Below are 24602 nucleotides of genomic sequence, written 5' to 3' on the forward strand. Positions count from 1 at the left end.
ATTTATATTTCACTGTCTGGCTAATTTCACTTAGAGTGTCCATCTCCAAATCTACCTATGTTTTGCAAATGGCATTATTTTATTCTTGTTTATGCCTTGAGTCGTATTCCATTGTGTAAATGTACCACAACTTATTTATCCAGTCATCTGTCGTTGGACATTTAGGTGTTTCTATGTCTTGGCTATTGTAAGTAGTGCTGCTGTGAACATTGGGGTGCGTGTATCTTTTCAATTAGAGTTTTCTCTGGATATATGCACAAGAATGGGAATTGCTGGATCATAGGGTAAGTCTTTTTAGTTGTTTGAGGAATCTCCATACTGTTTTCCGTAATGGCTGCACCAAACTGCATTCCCAAAAACAGTGTAGGGGGGTCCCTCATAGGAGAAACTGTTTCATACGCAAATACAAATCTGTGTTGACACCAGTCCACACACAGTTCCAGCTGTGTGTGGGAAGGGAACAAATAGTAATTGTGGGGCGCATTTGCAGACTCGTTAGCCCCTAAGGCCACAGCAAGATTGGGTCATCCTCCCTCACCTGGACAAGATGCTCCCGCACAGAAATCCCACAAATCCCACAGCGATGCTGACTGTCATTCCCCATTCTCCTTTTACACACCTTTAACAGGCACCCCATGAACTTCCTCTCAGCCCATTCCCCTTGTGTCCTTGGGATTAAGAGGGAGCTGCCTCCACCACTCCCCACATTGCAGTAATCCCAGGAGGCTAGAAGAGGCTCCCTCTACAATGGTGCAGAGAGGCAAAAAGCCCTGTCTCTCAGGCCAGGTCTTCCCCGTCTGGTCAGGACACCCAGACAGGACACCCTGGCCTGTCATCTGGCCACCTCAGGGAAGAAGACTGAAGCTCCCCAAGGCCAAGGGCTGTCTCCAGGCTCCATTCTAGAGAACTGGTTAGTGTCCAGAGGGCTGAAAGGCATGAAAACGTCTCTCCATCCCTAGTTTGCTTAGGGGTGCAGATGATGATGGGATGCCCCACAGGCCCGTGGCCAATCAGGCTCGAGGGAAAAGGACAATGCAGGGGTCCCTGGGGAAAGTGAGAGCCTCAGGCTCCCAGGAGCAGCCTGAGGACCCCGTGTCAATGCGGAGGAAGGTCTAGTCAGCCCCCTGTGGATCCGTAGCTCCTGGGACCTCCTCAGCCTCCTTCTCAGGACCCCTCTCTGTAGAGCAGTGCAGACACAAGTAAGACTACAGTGGTCTGAGATCATTTCCAAACAAAATTATCATTATTCATATTTTAAATACATCACCCCAAGGTGCTGCTCCCACCCACAGCCACCCAGACCCTCCTCCCCCAGCCTCTAACTCCCCACCACCCCACCCCACCTTGGCCCTGATGGTCCCCCCTCCTTCCCTGCCCTTCCTCCCTGCCCCCCACTTCAGCTGGGGTCAGCACTGAATGAGGAGGAGCCCCTAAGGTCCCCTGGGGACCCCCTGGGGGCTGGCAGTGGAGGACTGGCCCGCTGTTCCCTACTGGCTGTTTCTCCTCCTCCTCCTCCCTGTGACAAACAGGTCACACCTTGTCTGTTTTGCCTGTGAGGGGCGAACCAGCCCCAGAGTCAAGGCAGGCCCCCCAGATCCCGAGGTCAGGCCTGGGCAGGGACAGCTTCCCAGCAGACACTGGGCCTCCACTAGAGGCCACTTCCTCGACTTCACAGCTGGTGGAGGTGCTGGGCTGAGGCCAGTTCTTTGAGGGGAAGGGGCCTGGGGAGCCCCCTGACCTTCAGGGCAGACAAATCTCAAGGGCCTGGGGCAGAGCTCTGGGACATCCCCCAGGGCCACAGGCTGTACTGAGAGGCCAAGAGGAAGGCCAGGCTGCGGAGCTCCTCCTTGTGCTCACTGGACCCATCCCTTGGCCCTGGGGCCTCCCTAAGAGGAGACGTCTCTCTGAGAACTGAAGCATCACTGGGTCCCAGGCTCCGTGCAGTGCACTTTCGACCCTGGGGAGGTGAGAGGGGCTGTCCAGCCTGGAATGGAGGGAAATCATGATGTCCTGGAGAGAGAATAAAGCCTTTGGTCCACTGTCTGCTCAGTAGTGCCTTAGAAGTTCCTCAAAATCAATGTCTGGTGGGCTGTCTTTATCACTGACCCCTACCTGGGGTCTTGGTCACGTGTCTGGTATCTTGGCCAACATTAGACTCACGAGTGCTTGAGTCCAAATGGGGTGCACTGTGACTGGTGGGTGCCCGCACACCGAACTCTTCGTTCAGGTCCAGGAATCGTTTCTGCACCAGCTGGTAGGAGGGAGGTGGACAGTGACTGGCCCTGCATACATGGGTGAGGGGAGAAGCAGGGCTGGGCAGGGGATGATGGCATTGGGGAGCAAGAGGGGGGATGTCTCCAGGACTCCAGTCAAAGTACAGACACTAGAGCACTCCTGCTGTCCTCCTGGGCCTTATTCTGAGCTGTGTGTCCTTCCTTTCCCTCTGGGCCCCCATCCTCTCCTTCCTATGGTCCTGCATCGTACCCAGTCCCTAGCAGGCCCTCCACAAGGCCAGGCCTTCCAGGCAGGGGAGGGATGAACAGAGCCATGTGGGCCTCCTGTTCTGCGGTCCCATCCCTCCCCCGGCTGACCTGGGTCCTTGCCTCCCTTGGTTACCTGGGTGTCCCTTGCCTTCCCTCTTCTACCTGGGGTCCATCCCTCCCTTGTCTCCCGGAGTGTCCCTCCCTCCTCTGGCTCACCTCTTCAAGGGTGAGTCCTTCCTCCTGTTCCAACTCCTCAGCTAGGGCCAAGAAGTCCAGATGTGGTTCTGTGGAAAGCAATTCTGCCAGAAATTGAGGGTGAATGACTGCCTCTACCTAAGAATGAAGGAAGAGGCTGTGAGTATCCTTGGCCTGGAGTAACTTGTGAGTCATGAATACCTGGAGGGAAAGTGAAAAAGAGACCTACCCCATTGTCCTCCACAAGGTAGCCTGTTTTAAACCACCGAGGCAGTCAGCAAGACACAGAGAGAGAGAGAGAGAGTGTGTGAGCAAGCGAGCGAGAGCACTCAGGGACAAGGATCAGAACTTAAGTCCCAAAGACCCGGCAGAACCCTAGTCCTGGGTGCTGAGAGTGCCAATCCCTGGAATCTTGCAGCCCCCAGGCTCCAGGCCCAGCCCACCTTGGTGACGCAGGCTTCCTGGGAGCACAGCTTGTCAGCGTAGCTCAGGACATCCGGGTCCGTGTAGGTTCCGTTCTCTTCCTGCTTCAGTTCATTTCTGTCCTCTTGGAATTCTGCATCTAGCCCACCAGTGGCTGAGGGGACAGGCCCCACCAGCTCCTCCATGGTGTCCACATACTGTTTCACAGCCTCAGGGGGAATCTCCTTAGGTGCCCTGGTCTCCCAGGGACACTGGGATGTGTGTAGCTTCCTGGGCACACAGACTGGGGCAGAGCGGGAGGAGGAAATAAAGGTGAGGGTCTCCTGCGTCCAGCTCCTGACCACGCAGCGCACATGTCGGTTCGGACAGTGTTTGAACAACATGGACGTGGGTGTGGTTCGAGTTAAGGCCAACTGTATCTTCACCCACAGTGATGGGAAATGAAGAGGGAGAGGTAAGGGGGAGCTTCTAAGAGAGTCACATGTGAGGAATTGTGGAACCTCTAATTTTCCAAGAGTCTCCCCATGCAGCCCACTTCTCAGGCAGGCTGTATGTGGTGGCCTTAGACAGGGAGATGGGAGTTTTGTAACTGACCAAATCAGTACCCCAGGGTGAAGGCAGCTGAGACTCCTCGATGGCAGTTGAGGTTGAAATACCAATGACCCCCTTGAGGGAAAAGGACTGATGTGGGGACAGTGGCCATCCCTAAGCCCCTGTTACCTTTGTGTTCAGCTCCAGTGGGCATGTGGGTACCTGGTTGAGGGCCCACTTTTGGGGCTGGGGGCCCCCAAACTTCCGGCTTTGGTGGGGCTGGAGGAGGCAGGCCCTGCACCCCCTTCATCCACTGCACCGGCTGAGTCTGCATCTCCTCCTTTGCCTCAAACTCCATGAACCTGAAGGGTAAGGGAGGCACAGGCCATGCTGAGAAAAAGGCCTGGGCTCTGCAGCCCACCAAGGGAGCAGAGACGGAGGCATCAGAAGAGATTGTGCTGGGGGCAGTCAATGTCTGTGAGGTACTGTCCCCAGTGGGGAACTGCTACTGGAGCAAATATCAGATCTGGGGACACCCCTGCCTCCCCAGCACCGGGTGGTGTTCAGTAGCATACACCCAGGTCGCTGAATTGAAATGGGCCTGTGTGGAAGGCGTAGAGGGGAGATCAGGAAGGAGTCACGTGGACTGTACTGAGAGCACTACCTGGATGTGACGTCTTGTGTGACGGTGTGACTCCTGGGAGAACGGAAGCCCTGGAGGGCAGGGCTGTTGTCTGCTGGATGCATTAAATGATGGTTGTTCCTAGGAAAGCACCTGTCCCTAGTGGACCTTCCTATTTGCAGAATGAATGAGCCCAACCAGCCCCATCACACAGATCTGAATGTGCCTGGGACCCCACTTCTCCCTCCCAGGGGTCCCTGCCCTCACTCGCCTAGGACAGGGACAGCTATTGGACCACATGTCCCCTTTGAAATGGGAAAAAAGTTCCACCCAAAGCCAAAGTGCCAGTGACCCAGGAGGCAGAGGCTTCCTCATGGGCAGGAGGACAGTGACCAATTAGCCCAAACACATCCCTTCCAGCTGATGTTTCCAGGGGCCAGGGCCCCAGGAAGCACTTTCCATGAAGGGCCCCCTCTGTTCCTGCCCTCCTAGGGTCTGATCCTCTCTTGACCCCAGTGTGCAGAGGGGAAAACTGAGGCTCACAGAGGTAGGGTGACAATCCCACATGTGACTGCTAGTAAGTGGCTGAGTCACCAATGTCCCATGAGAACAGAGTGCTCACCTTTGGAACAGAAGGTCCAGGACCTGCTGGGCAGTGGCGAAAGTTTATAGTTGCCCAGGAATGTGTGCATGTAGGAGAGGTTGCTGCCCAGGACGGCAGTTACCAGAGTCACCACCAGCTTCTCCAGCCTGTGTCACTGAAGGCTCCACACCCTGTAGGTCTCATGCCTGCTCCCTGATGGTCCAGCTCCCCCCTGGGGTGGAAAGAGGAGAGACCTGAGGCAGAGGCAGCACCGGGGACCCCCAGGGGTTTGAGGCTGGAGCTCAGACCAAATGGTTAAGCCTAAAGTTCTTGTGCTAGAGGTGGAAGAGGGAATCCCTGAGTGGATTCAAGGTTCTCAGCATCACCAGTACAAGGGGCGGAAGGCGATGATTAAATGCATTAGTGTCTCAGATCATTGTGTCAGCACAGCAATGACAGCACCTCCCTGATGAACTACCTCATCCCTGTGACTGCTGCCACAACATCCCATTCCAGAGATGAGAAGACAGAGGCTGATCCCAGGGTGGGAGGGATCAGGGTCCTCAGGCCATCGTGGACATGTGGGGATGGAGGAGAATCAGGACGGTCTGTAGAAAAATGCAGAAACTTCCTTGACTTAACATGAACTGAGATTCTGTCAAAGTCTCTTAGATTCCGACTCATGTGGGCACTGACTTTGCATCTGGCCAAGGCAGGGCCTGGGCTGTGAGGGCGGGTGGGAGAGATGGGGAATCAGATTCCTTTGCCAGCAGGTCTCTAAGAGGGAGCCCAGGGGAGGAGCAGGGCAGCTCTAGGACCCGGGCTTCCTGGGTGTGGACTCTTCTCGATCACACTCACCCTGAGCCTGTCCTGGACCCTGTTGGTGTCGTGGGTCACCTGCCCTTCCTGCAGGGACATGGCATGGGGTAGTCTATGGACCAGGTCCTGTGAGGAGTCCTGCAAACACAGTGCCCAGCAGCCAGGCAGAAACCTCAGAGCCCTGTCTGGTTGTCCTGACTGGTTCTCAGACTCATAAGACAGCTCCAGTCTCGACACGCACACACCACTCTCTGCACAGACCTCCATCAGGGACAGAAAGCTGACAACCTGAAGGGCTTGGATTCCCACTGGCATGGAGAAGAGGCCCCTCAGGAGTCCTCTTTCCCCCCTGCCAGCCATGTCCTCGGGTGTGGCCATGACAGGACCACCAGATTACCACGTGTTCAATGGCTGGTTCCTGCCCAGAGGGGCCACCTCCCCTCAAGTCTCCCTTCCCCCACATGGAGACGAGGGGAAGTGGGCCTGCCCAGGGAGGGCTCCCAGAGGAGGCTGGTCCCAGATTGGCCTGCTCCAGGCTGCCCGGTGTTACCTTAAGTGACCGCCTCGTAACAGCAGAGGTGTTGGGGTTGAGGGTTCCACCAACGCCTACAGCCTCTCAAAAACCTCTCACTCCAGGGTTTCCTGGACGAGAAGCCCCGAGAGTTCACAAAACTGAAAGAACATGTTTCTCTGTGAACTGTCTCCAGCCAAGTGAGCTGGCTCAGGGGCCGTCACTAGAATGTGGGTGCCTGGTTACTGGGTTCCAATTCTGTTGGGGTCTGTTATCAAGGAAGTGACATCACTTCCTGGGGTCCACTTCTTGGGACTCATTCCTCAGACAACACCTCCGGACAGCCCTCTGGGCTGCTGCCTGCTCACCCCCTCCTCCTCACAAACCCACCTCTTCCACAGTTACAGCAGCCCTGCCCTCTCCACGGCTCCCGGGGAGGCTCTGTGTGCAGCTGTGAGGAGAGGACTTGGCTTCCAGACTCAACTTCTCATTGTTACCTGTTCTACATCTTGTATTTATCCTGGTGTTTCTCCAGGACGGTCTCCCCATCTGCACAGTGGGGCTGACTCTGGCCGTACTTCTAGAGATGTCCTCAGGCGTGTGTGGGATTAGACAAGAGAAGTGTAGGAGTGGTGTCACTTGTAGGTGATGCATCCAACCTCATGATTTTTTGTCTTATAACCAAGCTCACATCTATTCCTCTCCTGATCCCGCCTCATCGTCCTTATTTAATGTCACTGTGCACATGTGTCTGCGTTTGTGTTTCTGTGTGTGTGCTTGTGCACACGTGCAAGCCAGTGCTCACTCTCTGTGTGGCCAGCAGAACACTGCCCCCATGTGGGAGGGTTGGGCAAGAGCTTCCTGAGGTCTGAGGGTTTCTAATTTCCACAGCAAACCTGATGAAAGGGGCTCAAGCCTTGGCCAGCAGGTCAGAGCCCCGTGACCCCAGGCCATGCAGGCAGCAGGGGCTGGAGCTGGGGTCACAGGCTCACACAGTCTGGTTCCACTGTCCACACTCAGCACCACAGTGCTGGGGGCAGGGAGACTGTCCCCTTCATGGACACACAGCCTGGCAGGGTCATCTTCTCTGGACACACACTGGTCCAGGGACAGGTGGGCAGTTGAAGGGTTGCTGTCACCAGAGAGATTTGACAGTCTCATTTGTTTCTACCTCTATGTTCCTGTCCTCACATGCCTCTCCCCAAGTTCCAACCCCAGTATAAACAGTCACCTTCCCCCAGGAACAACAGTTTTATCCACTGGAGTAAGAAGACCCTCAGTCTCAGTGGAAATTCCCTGCTAATCAGCTTCTCCCAGTGATTTCATGAGGAAAGTGTATTAGATTTGATCTAATCTCCTAAGTGTCTAAGGTTCAGTCTGCCCCAAGCTGCCTTCTGAAACTCTCTTCCCACCCATTCCCCTGTCCATGCTGCAGCTTCATCTCCCCACTGCTCAAGCTAGAACCTGGGGTTCTGTCAACTTCACCCCTGTCCCTGGGTCCCATCTCCAAGTGCATTCACCACCTCTCTGTATCTCCCTCCCCTCCCTGTCCAGGCCGCCACTGACACTGTCCTGGATTCATGCTCTCTGCTTCCCTTTCTCACTCCCTCTGACCCAAGGAGCAGATGTTTAAAAGACAAATCTGTTCCTGTCACTCTGGTAACACACAGAAGTCTCTCAGAGGCACTTTGGGGAAAAGCCCCAATCCTGGACAAGTCCTCAGAAGCATCCCCAGGAGGTAGCACCTTCGTCCTGTGGGTTTACACACTGGTAAAACACTGGGATCCCCAGACAGAGTAAATCAATCAAATTTTCATTTCATTGCCACGTAAAATAAATGGTGTATAGTCAAGAAAAACTGCTCATGGAAATGAGTGTGTCCATGAACAGGGTTATCTGATTCATTAGGGGTTGTGTCTAGCTGGATGCCTGAGTGTGGGGAAGGAGTTATCTTCCAGGTTAGCCAGGGCTCCAGGCAGATGCAGGTCCCCTAATCACTGCCTCTTGGGAAAGTGGGGGTTCAGCTCTGAGAGGCTGCAGGCCAGGCTGTACCTGACGTAGGATGGGATGAGTTGGGAAGGGCTGAGCCTCTCACATTCATTTCAAAGAGTGTCTGGAGTCTCCACTTTGTAGCTCTTAGCTCAGAAGGAATGGTGACACTTGGGTATCCCATCACCAATGTGGAGCAGATGTGAGTTGGGTCCAGTGAGACCTGGGGCCGCACCTCACTTGTGGACACCTGCAGCCCCATCCTTCATGAGGGCAGAAGACATACAACTGGCACAGAGTGTGGTGTGCAGAGTCAGGGTGGGTAAGCCTCCTGTGAGCTCCCTGGTGGCCAAGGGGACAAGGGCTTCTCCCTTCGGTCTTGACTCTCTATTCAGAATCAGTGGCCCTCAGGCTAACCTCTGATGCCCACTGAAGACATAAATGGTTGACATGTCTCTGGCTGCCCAGGGCCACCCTAGGCCCCTGCTCTGTAGAGACATGTCTGAAAAGTAGTGAGCTGGCCTCAGCATTCTCCCATCAGGACCCTTCTGGCAAATTCCATCCTGGCCCGTCCACTAACTCCTCCTTCACATCTTGCTGCCCTCCCCTCTGTGTTTGTATGTGTGCTTCTAACTCCACACTTTACCTTCTGCTGTTTTCTCAGTTTGGGATGTGCGCTTTCTTCCTTGACTCAGCTCATGGGCTCATCTCAGCCCGTGTGGAGCCCACTGCAGGGACCTGCTGCAGCAGACGGCAGGGGCGGGAAGGCCTCTGGGCAGTGGTGGGAAGGACAGGAGGCCTCTGTGCTGCTCCACATCCTGGGTGTAGAGCCTTGGCAGTGACTGATCAGGGTGTGAAGACCCGAGTTTTTCTCTGGAGAAAGATAGCCTGGGGTTTGGTTCCCTGCTACTTGTCCTTCCTGGGGGGATTGGGAGCTCCCTCAAGTGCAAAATGGCCAGAGTCGCAGGGCCCAGGAGCCAGGGAAAGGAGAAGCCTCCTCAGGCCTTGTAGTGGGGGAGCAGGGATCCCTGCATGCAACCTGGGAAGGGCCTGGGCCAGCCTTTGGGCTCCGGAGAGATTCATCAGGGAGAAGTTTTCAAACTTTAGACTCTCAGCAGCAGAACACTTTCCTTGAAGACAATGGACTTAGAGCACAGAAGTTCAAGCCTGAGGGAAGTGGGGTGGGGCTAGATCCCTGGAAGCCAGGACCTCCTCTGAGGAACACCCTGGATCCAGGCTGGGGGCACACACACACCTGGAGGACCACTGCTCTAGGAGGAAGTTGGGACACAGGCTGCCCCAGGAGGCCTGGGACTGAGATGACAGCTCAGGTTCTTCCTGGTAACCGAACCCTCCTTCTTTTTGCTCGCCTTTGGTATTTGGTAATGGCTCTCTGCAAACTCCTGCCTGCCTTTTCTGCCCTTCAGAGGAGCCTATGGAAAGGATGGACCTTGCTGGACTCCATGGAGCCAAAGGGAGCCCTGGATGTCAGCATGAGAGCCACAGGCGGGCTTGAGCTGGCATTTGGGCCTGCCACCTACCATGTCAGGGAGGCCTGGGTCCAGGGACCAGATCTCTGAGGTTCTAGATTGCTTTTTGCAGAGGAGGCAACTTCTCACGGAGGTAACATTTCAGATTATCCTGGTTTTAAGCACACTGCACACTCTAAATGGGCCCGTTTCCTGACCACAGAATGGGGATAAAGAGAGGCCCCTGCCCTGCAGACAGGAGGTGCTCCTGTTTAGGGAGGATACGCTGTGTGATTTCCTTCCTCCTCACTGGCCTGTGGGGCGTGGCTCCAACAAATGGAAGCCTCCTCACCTGGGCTGCCAGACATGGGTCCCTGCACTGTGCCGCTGGTGTTGCCAAGTCCGAACTCACTCTGCTAGCCACACGACAGGCCAATAAATTGGGAGATGAGATATTGGGGCAAGGAATAGCGACAGAAAGCCGACAGATTTAGAGGATGGCAGAACAATATCTTGGAGAACCATCCTGCTCTAGTCACAATATAGGCTCCTTTTATACAAAAAAACCCCCAAAATACAAAGGGGGTGTGGTTGGTTGTTGCAAACTTCTTGCTGCAGGCATTGTTTGTTCTTGCAGCCATCCACTGGGCCAGGTCAAGGTGTCCCTGTAAACTTCCAACAAAAACAAAGGTTTTTCCTCTATTTTGCAACTTACTATCTCCACATGAGTGCAGAGGGGCTAACACCCTTAACCGTCAGAGCCCGGAGAATAGGCTGAGTCCCGAGAATAGGCTCTCCTGTCTATTTCAGGCTAAAGGCAACATTGATTCACAAAAGGTGCAGCGCTGGCAAGACCGAGCCTGGAAAACAGGGCACAGTGGTTAAAACTAAAGGAACAGATCCAATATAGACTCAGGTTTGTTCTCCTCTGTTACATTGTCAATGAAGTAGAAAGAGTACCTGGGGAGGCGGGGTGTGGCCAGGGGGTTGGGCCTACCAGTGGGTCCTGCCTTGCAGGCTGCCGCAAGGCGGGTGCCTGGAGGGCACCTTCAGTTTCACTTGCCCAGCCCCCAAGGTGGAGAAAATCAAAGGCTAACTGAATAGAAGCCTCAAATAATGGAATGAGGGCTGCAAAAGATTGCTGGCCTGGGAAATTGAAAAGTAAAAACCCATGAGGCTAACCAGAGTAAAAATAAAGTAAAAAGTACAGTGGTATAAAAGAAAATGAAATCAAATAAACATATGCTGAGAAACAGTAAAAATGAGATGAAAGAGGTTGGGAGGAAGGGATAAGGAGGTCGAGTAGAGATGGACAGTTAATGTACAACAGAAGACCAAAGGCAGTGACTGAGGGAAAGCATGAAATAAGGAATGAATACATGTTTTTGTTGTTGTTGGATTGTCTTTTTTTTCTTTTGAAGAAAAACCCAGTGGGTTGAGAGAGGAAAATAGCAGTGGGATTTTCTGAGCTCAGATTCTGGCAGATGCGGGTTTTTTGGAGCCACTGGGTAGAGCCCAGCTTGGAACTGAAGATACAGGGCGTAGAGCTTGGCTCTTTCTAAGATGCTGACCCCTCCCTGGGGGAGGTTGATCCCAGTACTGGGGTTGGCTTCCCCCTTGTGTTCTCAGGGGCACTGGTCTTCTGTGCCAAAGCCTGCAGAGAATCCCCCAAGCTGGGTCTTGCTCTGTCTTGCAAGTGGTCACCTTCATGCAGGTCTGGGCTGAATTAGCTTAGAAATCCTGGGTCAGGGCTCTATGCTGGGGAGGGAGGGAGGGAGGAAGGCATTCTTTCCTGGTACAGTATCTTGTCTGGTTTGGAGGCTTGCTTAAAGGAGCAAATTTGGGGTGGGGATTGGGCAGTGGTGGTTCTACGTGCAACAGACCGTGCCCCAGGGAATATGCCAGGGCTGCAGGCTCCTGGGAAGGTCAGGATACCAGCTGGTGCTCCCTCAGTCCAGTTATTGGCTGAGATGAGAGACGAGACGACAGAGAAAGGAGAGGTCTGCTTTATGGGATGACAAAACTTTAAGTGACGATGATTGTGGTTTCCTAGCGGCCACCATGTTTTCTTTTTCTTGACATTTCATCTGCAGGTTTGGTGGCAAACTACAGGCTTGCAGTAGTGTTCCCGTTAAGATTCGTGATGGGCTCAGGGTATCACTTTGCACCTCCTTTCCCAAGTGGGAAATGGGAATACCATCTCCTAGTAAGATGTAGGTGCTGAGCACAGTGCCTACCTATGGTAAATATCGAATACATTTAGCTAGAATTGGTATAACTAAAGATGTTTTTAGAAAAAAATGATCACCTGTGTTGGCTAAAGTCTGTTCAAATGAAAGATTTACTGACCCACTTTTAATTTCTATGAATACATCTTTGTTTAGAGAAGAGCAAACAGAGGATTGAGTCCTGGGTCTGCCAGCATCTCACCTAGCGTCTTGGGCAAGTTACTCCTCTGAGCCTCAGTTTTCCCCTCTGTGAAATGGATTTATATCGTATGACCCAGAGATTGCTAATCTCTCTTCTCCAGCCAGATTTAGAGTTGGGGTGAACTTGTTCATCAGGTTGAGTCGCTCCCCCAGGAGTCTGGTTTAGGGGAGCCAGCTTTTGCAGTCCTTGAGGTTATCAGCTCTTAAAGGGACTGGGCTGGCCAGGATCAATAAGTCTTAAAGATTTGATGAGCCTGCTAAAGCCCCAATAATAGCCAATGTCCTTGGAAACTGGTAATCCCAACTTGAGGTGGCAGACAGGATTCAAAGAGTCTTGCCTAGAGGTAGGGGGCATAGTGCCCCAGTCATCTCTGGGGCAGCCTCCCAGCTCTAGGAGAAATGGGACCTGTGCAGAGTGCTCCTCCTGGCTAGTGAATGGCCCCTCCAGGCCATTCCAGTCTAGCAGGGAAAACTGGCTTGGCTTGGGAGTGCAGGAGGATGAGCATTAGGAGCTGAGCATCTTGGGATGGGGAAGGACCCCACACTGTGGGAGGTGGAGAGGACGAAGATACTCTGGCCAAGAGCTTCCAGGGGAAAGCCAGCCTGAGTCATAGCCCTCAGGTCACAAACTAGAGGGACCTCATCATCCAAACTAGAAACTGACAGGAGCCTCCTCAAAACTGTCTGTCTCCTCAAGTACTTCTTAGTATTTGGAAGGGGGTCTTGAGATTGGTCTCACGGCAATCATGCTACCTCTGCCTAGCATAGTATCAAGAAAGCCTTCTAACTGGGTTAGAATTATCACATGCCTACTTTACTGCCATACTGCAGGGGTCCAAATTAAGTGTGTTTGCAGAATCCCCTACCCTGTGGCTCTTGTTCTCAAGTTTGAGCCCCTAGAGGGTGAGTATACTACCATGCTTCCGAGGTGGAGACAGTCCCCATAGGAACCAAACTGTTATATAATAAAATCCATCCTTTATTTATCCTGTGTCTGCAGCTGTTCAGCCAGTACATGGTAGAATTTCCAGGGAATGAGAAGGGAGACATGGAGAGTTTGTAGAGCCTGAGTGGGGCATGTTGTACAATTCGAGGCCAAGATGGATTTCTTGAGGAAGTGCCTTTGTGTGAGCACCACACTCAGCTGGACAGCTCGGCCTCCTGCATACCGGGTCAATTTTCTGTTTCTGCCCATTGGCCCCTCATCCCGGAAGCCACCTTGCCAGTCCATGTGGCTCCCTACTGTTTCTCCAAACCAGCTTTTCCTCTCCCCTAGGCTGCCCCTGCCCAGCCGAGTCAGTCCCATCAGCCACTGCAAGGGCTGCCTCACTGCTCTCCAAGCCTGCACTGGCCCCTCTCCACGGCCTCCTCCCCCATCTTTCCAAGGTAAAATTTGCCAGTGACTTCTATGCCAGGCAGCACGGGGACACACACACACGGATACACACGGACAGACACACACACACACACACACACACACACACTTCATTTTCCTCTTGCTTTGGCTGGCTAACTAGCATTCAATGCCTGAGAGCCTCACTTCCTTCTCCTTTGGTAACCCTCACTCAGCCTTTAGAGCTGTCACCTCTTCCTGGCAGCCATCCTCTGGCTCTTCCTCCCAGGCTAGATCACAGCCCAGGACGTGCCTGTGCATATACATGGTACTTGGGGTCCTTGCCACATCTTTTAATAATCTGTTTAGCTGTCTGCCTCTCCTCTGAGTGGGGAGTTCTAGGAAAGCATCTCTGAATCTCTCATGCCCAGCACCTGATCCTGATCAAGGTAGAGGCCTTGGGGCCAGGCCAACGACAGGGCTAAGGGGTGCTCCTGGGCACCCAGGAGTGGACCCTGGTAGGAGGCTCTGCCAGGTGCTCCCAGATCAAACTTCCATGGAATCTTGGTCTGGGAACACTCAGCTGTCTCCTCCAAATCTTGGGTGTGCCATGTGGAGCCCAGTCTGTCTGAAACTTGGTGGGGGGTGGGGCGGTGGGGAATGGTGGCTACCCTTCAGGCTTGCCACCTCCTCCCAGGCTGGGGCCCAAATAGCTTACCTCTACATCTGATGGTGGTGCCTGGCCAGAAACATTCACCTAGTGGTGTAGACAGCCCCGCTCTCCACTGGCTCAGAGAAAGGAACTCTCAACCCCAGCTCACGTGTCAAAGGCTCCGTGCAGGGTTGGAGTCTGAGCAGGCCAGCCCCTTGGAAAGCTCCTCACCTCCAGGCGCTGAGGTGAGGGATGCGCTGGTTTCTGCCCATGAATTGGGCTTCAGAGTCTGAGCATCCTGCCTGACTCGCTGCTGAGCCCCAAGTTGTGGGGCAGGGGATGGGCACCTGCCAAGGTCCCAGGGGCCATCTAGGGTCCAGCCCATGGCCACAGCTCTCCTCCAGCAGTTTGGCCACCAGCGGGTCCCCTTGCATCATGGTGCCTGGCTCAGCGTCCCTCCCCATCTTTCTACTGGCTATCCTTGGCCTGGCTCCATGAGGGTCTCTGCCTAGGATGGGGGTCGTGGCGTGAGGCACTGAATGGCTGAGGTCAGTGGGCACCAGTGGGTTCTGGGAACCCCTGAGGGCAGTGCAAGTCCTACACTTCTTCGTTTTCACGTCTGGCGAACAGGGGGCGCAAGGCCCCGGGCCGCCAAGTCTCTGCCCACCGCAGCCCTGGTGGTTCCCCCCACCATCCTGGCCTCTGAGCATCCCCCAGGCTGGGAGTGAGGAGCACCTGGAGCCCTCTCCAAGCTGCGCGGGGCAAGGCTGAGACTCCACAGTCACCTGGAGTCAAGAGGATGGTGGAGGGGAGGGAGGCAGGCAGGGAGGGGAACAGGAGCGGACCAGAGGGTGGGTGGGTTGGCTTCCTCTGCAGTTTGCTCCTCGCAGGGGCCCAGACACACTGTGAGCCATGAGCCGCTGTGTGGGCCCGGCTGCCACAGCCACCACCAGATTCAGAGCAGAGGCCTGATGGCACTGGGCTGGGCTGGGGCAGGCAGGCCGGGGAAGATGCACCGGGCTCAGCTCCCCAGGACTGCACCCGGACCGGCGCCTCCCTGCTCCACGCTGCCCTCAGCCTCGCCCTGCCCTGGGCAGATGAGCCGCATGCCCAGGGGACATGGAAACACTGACACTGTGACTTCTCCGCTGGATATGCCAATGCTTGTCAGGGCAGGTCGACTCTTCCACCTCGGTAGGTGCGGTGGGCAGCGGGACAGAGGCTGAGCAGGGGGGCCCCAGCGGTGTGGGGGGCACATGGCGTGCAAACTTGGCTGTTCCCTGAGCTGAGGGGCTTGGGGGTGGTGCTCCCTAGAAGGGCCAGGCCGCGCCGCCCCACGGGGGAGATGTGCATGGGCAGCTCCTTGCTCCTGAGGGCTCCCGCTGCTCCCCGAGTTTCCAGTACCCGTGGGGCCTTGTGGCCTCTGTGGACACTTAGGGCCTAAGCTGTGGGGAGCCCCAGGCTAGAGGCATATCTAGACCCTTGCTGGGCCTCAGGCAGGGTAGCGCTAGCCTTTACTCTTGGGTGAGAGTAGCGGGAATCAGGGGGCAGAAAGGGCCCTGGTCTCACCAGGTTGGCAGGGCAGGATCAAAGAGGCCCAACCTGAACTGTGGGTGAACGTGGGTGGGTGGGTGTTGTCAGCGTGTGTGGCTGTGTATGTGCCTGGCACCATGTTGATGTCACTGTAAGAGAGCACTGGGGTGTGTGGGGCCATCCTAGCTTGTGTTGGTGTGTGCATGACTGTCTCTCAGCCTGTTAGAGTAGGCACAGTGTCTGCCTGTTTCCCTGGTATGTGTGTCTATGTATCTCTCATTGTGGGTGTGGGAGTGTGTGTGTATCTGATTGTGGCGATGACAGCCCAATTCTGGACAGTCCCAGAGTTTCCCAAGGCCCAGGTGTTGGGGGCTGGCAGGTGGTCTGGGGAACGAGAGCCAGGGGAGAAGCCTGGGCAGTGGTGTGTTGGGGGAGTGTGTGTGTGTAAGATGAGCAGGATGCGACCAATGGAGGGAGAACCAGGAGAGGAAAGATGAGACAGAGGAGAGGAGGAGGGGGCCTGTCGATGGGGAGTGTGTGGGAGCTGGTAGCAGCATAGGGAAATCCTAGAAAGTTGGGCAAGTTTAGGGGACTGATGGGTTGCTTTTGGGGAGCTCCTCGGCAGTAGCCTTTATAGAAGTTGGGAAAGACCAGAGAGCTGGGAGAAACTGGGGGTTGGGAGGTGTGAGAAGGCAGGAATGATGGGCCAGGCCAGGCAGGGGTGTGAGGGTTGGTGAGGGACTAGGCCTGGGCTTGGTGCGCTGCAATCCCTAGGCAGAGACCCGGGCCAAGCCTGCTTCCCAGTGGTGAGTGGTGGTGTCCGTGGGGCTTGGGTCTTGAGGTCAGTGTTGCAGCTCTGGGTATAGCGTGGAAGGGGACCTCCCTCCTCCTTCCCAGCCCCCAGCCTGGGGATCATTGGGCCCAGCCCTGGGACTGTGATGACCCTCAGGGCCTGGAGAGGAGGGAGGACTCCAGAGCTGTCCAGGCTGCAGAGCCAGGCTCTGGCGAGTCTGACTGATCTCAGGTGTAAGTGCACAGAGTTGGGCAAGGCAAGGATGCAAAGGTCCAGCTGGAGGCCACCCTGGAGGAGCTGTTCATGGTTTAAGAATGGCCCCTTCTGGGCTCAGCCTTCCTGTGTCAGGAGGCAAGGAGTCTAGGAACTTTGTCCAATACCCTCTTCCAGAGACCCCCAGTGTAATCGGAAGAAGAAAAAGCTGGGAGTGATGGAGAACAGGAGGCAGAGCCCAGGCAGCCAGGCTGGGACTGAGCTGCCTGTCATCAGTCACCAAAAGCCCCTGCATAAAGAAGCCCCTGGCACAGGAAAGCCACCGCGGACCTGCTTGCTCTGTTCTAGGCCAGCAGGGCAGAAGGAAGTCATCGATCCATTTTTGGGATAGGGGCCAGGGCCATTGGCCTGCGGGGAAATTTTCTGGCTCCTGGGATGACATTCCTGTGACCATGTCAGGGCCTTTAGGTGCTGCCTGAGGTCATGCCGGCTTGGCTCAGTCCATTCTGTGAGGCATGGCTCATACATGAGGTGGCTTGGTTGTGAGAGACTTGTGTGACCTGGTGGCAGCATGTGCCATGTGCATGTGTAACTCACGTCAAGTGTGTTGGCCTATGGGGGCGGGTGTATTTCTGTGCTGGTGGACCAAGGAGAGCCTTAATCTCTCCTACCCGGCTGGAACTCCAGCCCAGAACTCCCACCACCTGGCAACCTGCAGTCCTGCGAGCACCTAAAGGCCAAAGGTGGAGGTGGGGTGGGGAAGGAGAGCCCCTCTCTAGGCCTGGTCGTGACCCCTCCTCTCCTCCAGGTGCCATGTTCCAGGAGAATGTGGCCAAGGACGACAGGGCATTTCCAGCTGGCCGCAGCAGACCTGAGCCTCAGCGATGACATCCTGCAGAGCTAGAAGATCACCTGCTCCGTCAAGGTCATCGAGGTCAACAACCCTTTTCAGGCCCTGCAGGAAGGTGAGTGGCTGGCCCCTGTGCCCAGGGCTAACAGGGGTGGGGCCTGCCAGGCGGCACAGCACTGGAGACCAGCGGGGTTGTTACCAGCTGGGCTGCGCAGGGACCCCAGTGCCCCTGGGCAGTCGCTGTGCTACACAAGGTGCGCGCTCCCTCCCTGGCCCACCAAAGCCATGGCACAGGGAGTGCTCTGCCCTGTGGGACTGGAGTGGAGAGCTTGTGAGCAGGTGAGCTCAGCTCCTTTTGGACCATGTCACAGGCATGTGAGGCTCGTTTCCAGCTCCGTGGGCCAGTGTGTGTGCCCAGCGCTGGTGGCACAGGTGTGTGTGGCTCAGGGCCCTCTTTTTGTTGTGTTTGTGGGTGGGTGTGTCTGTGCGCCGGGTGTCTGGGGTGGTGCCCCTCCCCTGACCTGGGTGGGCTGGTGTCTTCTTCGCTGCCTATGGAGGAGCCTCTGGCACCCAAGCCCGTGGTCTCCCCTCTCAGGAGCACAAGCCTGGAGGCACAGCATTTCACGGCCCCTCTGTGCTTTGGCCTGCCTTTCTCGGCTGCCCTTCTCTGGTTTTGGAGGAACCAAGCTCTCTTGCCTTCCCTGCCTGGGCCAGAGGTGGGCGCTGTTGGACCAGGGAAGGAATGGAGTTGGGCCAGGCCAGGCTTGGGGGTGGGGGGTGGGAAGAAGAGCAGGGAAGCAGGTTGATGTTGATCACGTGACTCACAGGGAGGCTGCCTGCAGCCACCTGTGTGGGCGGGGCTCTGGGAACCCTTGGCCGCCACTGCACTGAACTGCAGTCTTGCTGCAGCCTTATGCTTCTGAGTGTGCGTCGCGGACAGAACCCAGCCAGCCTGGCCCGGCCCCTGAACAGCTGGCTGTAGAGCCCATAACTTGCTCTATTTGGTGGGCAGGGGTCAGGCAGAGCCAGTTTCAAATCCCAGCTCTGTGACTGATCTGCTGTGTGATCTTAAAAGGTCACTCACCCTGTCCAAGCCCCTAGTTTCAGTGTCTGTGAAGTGGGGCTACCTCAGCGTTGTGGTGGTGGGTCTAGAGAGGTAATGTACACACAGCAGGAAGCAGGCTGTTGGCAAGCAGCCATCCCTGGGGAGCCCAGCAGCGGTGTGCTGAGCCCCGTGCTGTAGTTAAGGGTTTGAGCGGTGGCACATTGTACCCTAAGTAGGCCTTGATTCTCTTTATGTCCTGGCTACCATTCACTCTGTTCTCCTGTTCCCTGGACAAGAATACATGACACCCCTTGGTCTCTGGGCCCTGCCTGGTTCTACCAACCCCCAGGTCAGGGCAGAGACATGGACCCTGCTGGCTAGACACCATCCTCCCCGGGCCCTTGGCTAGAGCTCTTGGCTCAGTCTGTCCGTGTGCCAGCCCTGATGTGGCCTGAGCCCCTGCAGGCTCGACCCGGGCCTGGCCTGGCAGGCGGTCTCCGTGCTTTCTTTTCTGTACGCAGCCCTCCTGCTCGGTGCAAAGGCAGAGGCATTAGGCCTTGCCTTAGCTCTGCTCCTGGCCTGGGGTTGGGGGCTTTTTTCCATCCTTTAGTCTGAGTACCCAGAGGCCTAGGAGGAAGGGCGGGGCCACACTGTGGTCCCTCGTCTGGGTTCTGGGCCCGAAGATCTGAGACCTGAACTTCGCACTGGGCTGGGCTCCTGGGGCGTGTCACAGTGGTGCCCATCTTGGGAGGCCAGTGCCAGGAGCTGAGGGGCCCTGACTTGGTTCCGCCCCAGGGTCCTGGCTGCCTTCCCTGTCATGGCTGCAGACATCAGGTGCTGCTCCCCCTCAGTCCTGGGTGGTTCCAGGGCACCTGCCCTCACTGGTCTCTTCCTCCCTCCCTCCCAGGCTCTTACTGAGGGGGTTGGCCTCCGACTGCCTCAGGGCCCACACATGTGGGATGAGATCCCTGCAGCTCCAAGGGTTACACTGGGGTACAGTGGCCTGAGGCTCTCTCCACCCCACAGCCCTTTAGATGTTTAAAGACAGCTACTGTGCCCTCAGACTTTTTCAGGCTTCACATCCTGCAGCCTGAATATTTCTCATTCGGTTCTCTTTTGGAATTGTTCATTTTGTCCTTGCCCCTCTGAACACACAGCATCCCTGATATCTCTTGATAGGGGACTTAATTTGCTGACCTCAGCTTTCCTGCCTCTAAGATGGGGACAGTGGTCCCTCCCTTAACAGGTTGTTTCCAGGACCAAATGAGGTAAGGACAGTGGAGAACTTAGCTGGTGCCTGGCACTAATCAGTAAAAGCCCCTGGATGGATAACAGGGCAGATGGACACGTGGGACCTCTGTTCTCTGAGACCCCCTCAAGCTCAGGGCCCCACGGCATGTGGGGCTTGTTGCATTTATAGCTGCCCCGTCCTGCCACCTCATGCCGGCCTTTCCCTCCTGGTCAGCTTCTGGATTTGAAGGCCTCTCCTGGCAAGAAATGATAGGAGCTGATGGCACAGCCTCTCCCGGGCAGGGGCCACTTCCACGGGGGATGCTGAGGCCCAGCACTAAGGCTACGGTCACACCGAGGGGGTTTCCCGTGCTCACCGTCTGGAGTGGGGAATAGTTTTGGGGGACCCACTTCTGGAAGGTGTTTCCCCTCCTGAGCTGTTCTGTCAGGGGCTCAGGGCCACTGGTCTGTCCGTCCCCTCTGAGATGTGCCTGTGGGGCTGGGAGTGGGTGGTGATGGAAGGGAGGTTACCCAGGGGAAGCAGATGCTCACCCTGGGCTCCGGGTGCTGGCCTTGGGGGCTGTGTGGGCTGATTGCTGTCTGGGTGTTGGGTGTGAGCAAGGAACTGGGTTTCTGGTCTTCTGTTTTTAACTGAAGTGTAGTTGATTTACAATGTTGTGTTGGTTTATTTTGTGCAGCATAGTGATTCAGTTATGCATGTATATTCTTTTTAGTTATAGGTTATTACAAGTTAGTGAGTATAGCTCCCTGTGCTCTACAGCAGGACCTTGTTGTTTATCTGGTCTGTATGTAGTAGTTTGTGTCTGCTCATCCCACACTCCCAATTTATCCCTTCCCTCTGCTTTCCCCCTGGTAACCATAAGTTTGTTTTCTGTGTCTGTGAGTCTCTTTCTGTTTTGTAAAGAATTTTACTTGCATCTGGGTTTCTGTTCTTGTCCCCACCTGGGAATCCTCTGGCGGGCTTGGGAGACCCCCTCCCTGGCCTCAGTTTCCACATGTGTGAAATGGGGATGATGACTTGGGGAAGGGAAGCGGGAGGAGGAGAGAGGAGCAACTGGAGGTGTGGGGCCTGCGAGCCTGGCTGCTCGAGCTGCCGACAGCATTACCCCCGCACCCCTGCAGGAGGTGGTGAGTGGTGCCCATTTGCAAGGAAGTAGCTACCAACCCTCCCGTGTTGGCCTCTGAGGAAGCAGGAATTAGAACCCTCCTGGTGAGCCAGGGCTGAAGGGGCTTTGAAGCTCTGTGTTATTATTGATGGAGTCCTCATTTGGAGCATCCTGGGGAGCACAGCTTGGGGGTCCAGCTGTGTCAGGCTGCTTAGCTCCTGGAACTTCATTAAAGGAAGGACTGTGGGTCTGTTACGAGTATCAGCTCCCACTGAGCAGTGCTGGTGAGTGCTCCAGGGGAGCTTCTAGATGGCGGGGTGCAGCTAGCTGGACAGGGACTGCATGCCAGCTCTGCTCCAGCCTTGCCTCTGGGGCATTCTTTAGGAAGCCCTCCCTGGCTGCTCTGTTCCCTGAGGGAGCTGGGGCCTTCACTCTGTGGCCATGCCATCCTGCCCATCTCCCCACATGTCTTAGGGGTCACCTGTGGGGTCTGGGAACGCAGGCACCATTTGTTCTGCCTCTCACGACTCCCAGCAATGCAGGAGCACAGCAAGTGTTTGTTGAGTGGCTGTGTGACTGTACCTGTGGCATGTACACGTGTGGGCCTGCAAACACACAGGAGTGTCGCCTGTGTGCCCTAGTGAGCTCCCAGGCATAACACCTGCAGATGGGCTGAGACCCTGGTGGTGGGAGGGTCCAAGGATCGTCTGCTTAGAGAGCCCCTTCCTGTCAGGACCCCACTTCTGTGACAAGGAGGCTGAGCTACATGCCCTGGGTGATGTGGAGTTTCTGCCTCACATGTCTGAGAGGAAGCTGTTGCCCCCATGTGTGCTTGCGGGACTGCTAAGTTGGACCACCTGAGAATACCACCCCCCAGCCTCACATCAGGGAATCCTGCCAAGGGTCTGAAGTCACTCTCCGTGTTAGTTATGTTAGTCATGTGGGTGTCAGGAACACCTGTACTGGCCTAAGCAAATAGGGATATTTATCAGGCCATATAGTGGAAAAGGCCTCAGGCTGTGTAACTTCAGGCGTGGCTGGATCCAGGGGCCCAAATGGTATCCTTGGGACATTGCCTCCTTTTCCTCACCCTGCCCCTGCCTACCTGGGGGTGGGCCTCCCTCCCAGCCAGCCTTACCCATTCAGAGCCCCCAGGCTGTTGCAGGCTCATGTCTAATCAGCCCAGCCCCCTGGCCCTGCCCCACGGGAAGAGGGAGACTGTTTAACAAGAGCCTCCCAAGTGTCCCAGGATTGCTGCTCATGGGCCCGGCATGGAGACAGTCTACTCCCAGACCAGTCCTGGTGCCAGGAGAGTGGGATGCCAGTCCCTGAGCTGAGAGTGCAAGGGGCAGAATGGATGTGGGCGGTGTCATCTGAAGAAGAGAAAGGAGGCTGGGTCCACCCAACATGAGCTTGCCCTCCGCCTCCTCTTTGCTGCCCCCTGGAGGTGAGAGCAGCCGCGCTGCATGGGGCTTCTCTGCCCACCGGGTGCTCTGGGGGTCGGGATTGGACTGGAGGCTGTGCGGCCACACTGGTGATGAAACCTTTCTGCACAGTGGATTCCAGACCTCAGACTTCGAGGACTTGAAAGCTCTCTGGGGGCGGGCAGCATTAGGAAGGAAAGAGGCAGGCTTTGAGCTCTGTTCTGTGCTCATGGGGGCAGGTAGGAGACCAGATGGGGGCTGGGCAGTGCGGGAAGGCTTTTGGGGGGAGAGACACTTGCACTGGCCCAAAGGTCATGAGGCTTTGAGTATAAGATATGAGTGTTTCAGGCTCATAGGAAAGATTGAGCTGAGCTGGGCAGTGAGGGAAGGGTGGGGACCAGCCTGGTGGGGCAGGGGCTGGGAGGGGTAAAGAAGGGAGAGGAGCCTGGGTCTGAGCCCCTCCCCCCAGGTGTCCTGAGGGTCCCTGTGGATGTGATGTGACCGGGACCTCTCTTCACACCCTTAAGTCCTGAAGGGAGGAGGACCTGATGGCCAGGAGGTGGAGCACACTGCTCTGTGGCCTCCTCCAGGTCCTGGGGTGTCTGTGTCCTTCCCCTCAATGTGTGTGATGTCACCATCTTATTCCCAGGAGGGGGGTGGGTGGTGGGTCTTGGCCTTACACACCGTGCCCCCACTTTATATGTAGCCACAACCCATTACCTTGGCTCCAGACTCAGCCTTTCCCACCTGGGAAGATCTTTCCTATCCCCACACCCTGTTGTGGGCAGGGCTGTCTGCTGCCTTAGGGATGGCTCATTTGTGGTCACCCCTGAGAGCTCACCCAGGTTCCAAAGGAGGGTGAGAAATCCCAGGTTGGCAGAGAGAGACCTGGCTTTGCCCCATACCCCAGGCCAGCTCTGCTCCTCCTTCTGTCTGGTGGGGACTCTGCCCCAGGCTACTGTGGACCCTGGGGGGCTGGACTGACCATGGCAGAATTAGGAGGGCAGGAGGGAGCTGCCTTATTGACAAGGGCTCCCACATCCTCCTGGGCAGGTTCTGTCCTGCTCTGAATAATTGAATAGAAATCCTCCACACATGAGACAGAGCTCTCTCGGGCTCTGCCTAATCTCATTAAGAAGTCTCCTGACAGTCTCAGTAGGTGGCTGGATGCTCAGAGAGGTTTATCTCTGCCACAGGGTGGTTAGGCCCCAAGTGTGTGGACCTGGGATCAGGCCCCTACCCCACTGCCCTCCAAACTCAGGCTTAGGCAGAAGTGGTGCTTCACAGCTCTGCCAGCCACCAGCAGTTCTTACTCAATCAGTTATGGTTTGCTGGGCTTAATTACTTTAAAATTATTAATTTCAGCTGGAGAAAGCAGGCAGTGGAGGTGGAGGAAGCAATGGGGCCCTCCTTAGGGCCGTGAGGCTGGTCAGGGCTGATGGGATGGTTTCCAGCTGGGCCAAGACCACTCTCTGGGAGAGCTCTGGCAGGCTGCCCATCCTGCCTGCCGGGTGTGGCAGGGACAGACAAGTGGGCTAAGAGTATGATCTGTGCCACAGGAGAATGTAGCCAGCCCAGGGGCCCTGGGAGCACAGATTGGGTGCCTAATCTTGTTTGGGAGCAACCATGGGAGGCATCCTGGAAGAAGTGACTCCTGAGCTGGGTCTTGAGGTGGGTATTCAGAGGCTTGATCAGACTAAAGATCAAGATGTTTGATGAGACCATAGGTATTGGTGTGCTGTTTCATGAAATGACACAAAGTCAAGCTGTCTGTCTATTTTTGAGGTGTTAGCAGCAATGATGTTCAGTGCTTATTACATTGGTTAATCCATTTGGGGGTGAGGAATGATGATATTCTAATTACATCATTTCTTTTTTATTTATCAGCTGGTTTAATTTTGTAAAGGGACACTTCCCTTCATCTACAGCCACCCATTGAAGCAGTTCATAGAGGAAAGGCAGGTTAGATGCTTCTTTCTTTTCATTTATTAATCCCATTATTAAGACAATGAATTACTACCCTGACATCCAGCAAAGATGACAAATTAATTTTAAAAACCAAGATGAAGTCAAGGATTAAAACCTATTTGATGGATTATAATGCACTACAGTTATTGTATTTGCTGATGTTCAAACTGTCTCATCTTGTCACCAGTTGGAACCACTTCAGGTTAACTCTTAAGTCCTTTTGATGTGACCCTAGAAGTCTGAAAGTTTCCTTGATATCTGGTTTGCCAAGATGTTTCAAGCTCTTCTTGTATGTTTCCTGCCCAGGACTAGAATCAGTCATTTCTACAAGCAACCTTAGTTTCTTTTAGTGGGAAATAATATTGAATACTAAATATTTG

The 24602-nt window shown here is 55.3% G+C and overlaps 1 protein-coding gene and 1 pseudogene across 2 annotated transcripts; both read right to left on the reverse strand.

Moving 5' to 3' along the window:
- The window catches only part of LOC116667318, a 434058-nt pseudogene that overhangs the window by 239136 nt on the left and 170320 nt on the right, over positions 1 to 24602 (reverse strand).
- LOC116667321 (NUT family member 2F-like) lies at positions 237 to 21502 on the reverse strand. Of its 2 annotated transcripts, XM_032492023.1 has the most exons (4): positions 21492 to 21502; positions 3122 to 3945; positions 2700 to 2816; positions 237 to 2251 (listed from the first exon to the last, which is right to left on the reverse strand). In XM_032492023.1, exons 2-4 carry the CDS (start codon positions 3482 to 3484, stop codon positions 2099 to 2101), a joined length of 633 nt encoding a protein of 210 aa, XP_032347914.1. In that variant the 5' UTR covers positions 3485 to 3945; positions 21492 to 21502; the 3' UTR covers positions 237 to 2098. The 2 variants fall into 2 exon arrangements, with proteins under 2 accessions (XP_032347914.1, XP_032347913.1); XM_032492022.1 differs by lacking the exon at positions 21492 to 21502 and having other exon boundaries at positions 3122 to 6111.

The sequence above is a fragment of the Camelus ferus genome, chromosome 11, assembly GCF_009834535.1.
Source record: "Camelus ferus isolate YT-003-E chromosome 11, BCGSAC_Cfer_1.0, whole genome shotgun sequence".
Classification (NCBI taxonomy): domain Eukaryota; kingdom Metazoa; phylum Chordata; class Mammalia; order Artiodactyla; family Camelidae; genus Camelus; species Camelus ferus.

Bases quoted from the DNA above. Each gene is read 5' to 3' on its own strand.
- LOC116667321 (XM_032492023.1), bottom strand. From the start codon at position 3,484: ATGTTGTTCAAACACTGTCCGAACCGACATGTGCGCTGCGTGGTCAGG. The intron at 2,817-3,121 runs GTGGGCTGGGCC...CTTCATTCTTAG, and splicing joins AGGAAGCCTGCGTCACCAAG to GTAGAGGCAGTCATTCACCC. The intron at 2,252-2,699 runs GTGAGCCAGAGG...CCCTCCTACCAG, and splicing joins AAGGACTCACCCTTGAAGAG to CTGGTGCAGAAACGATTCCT.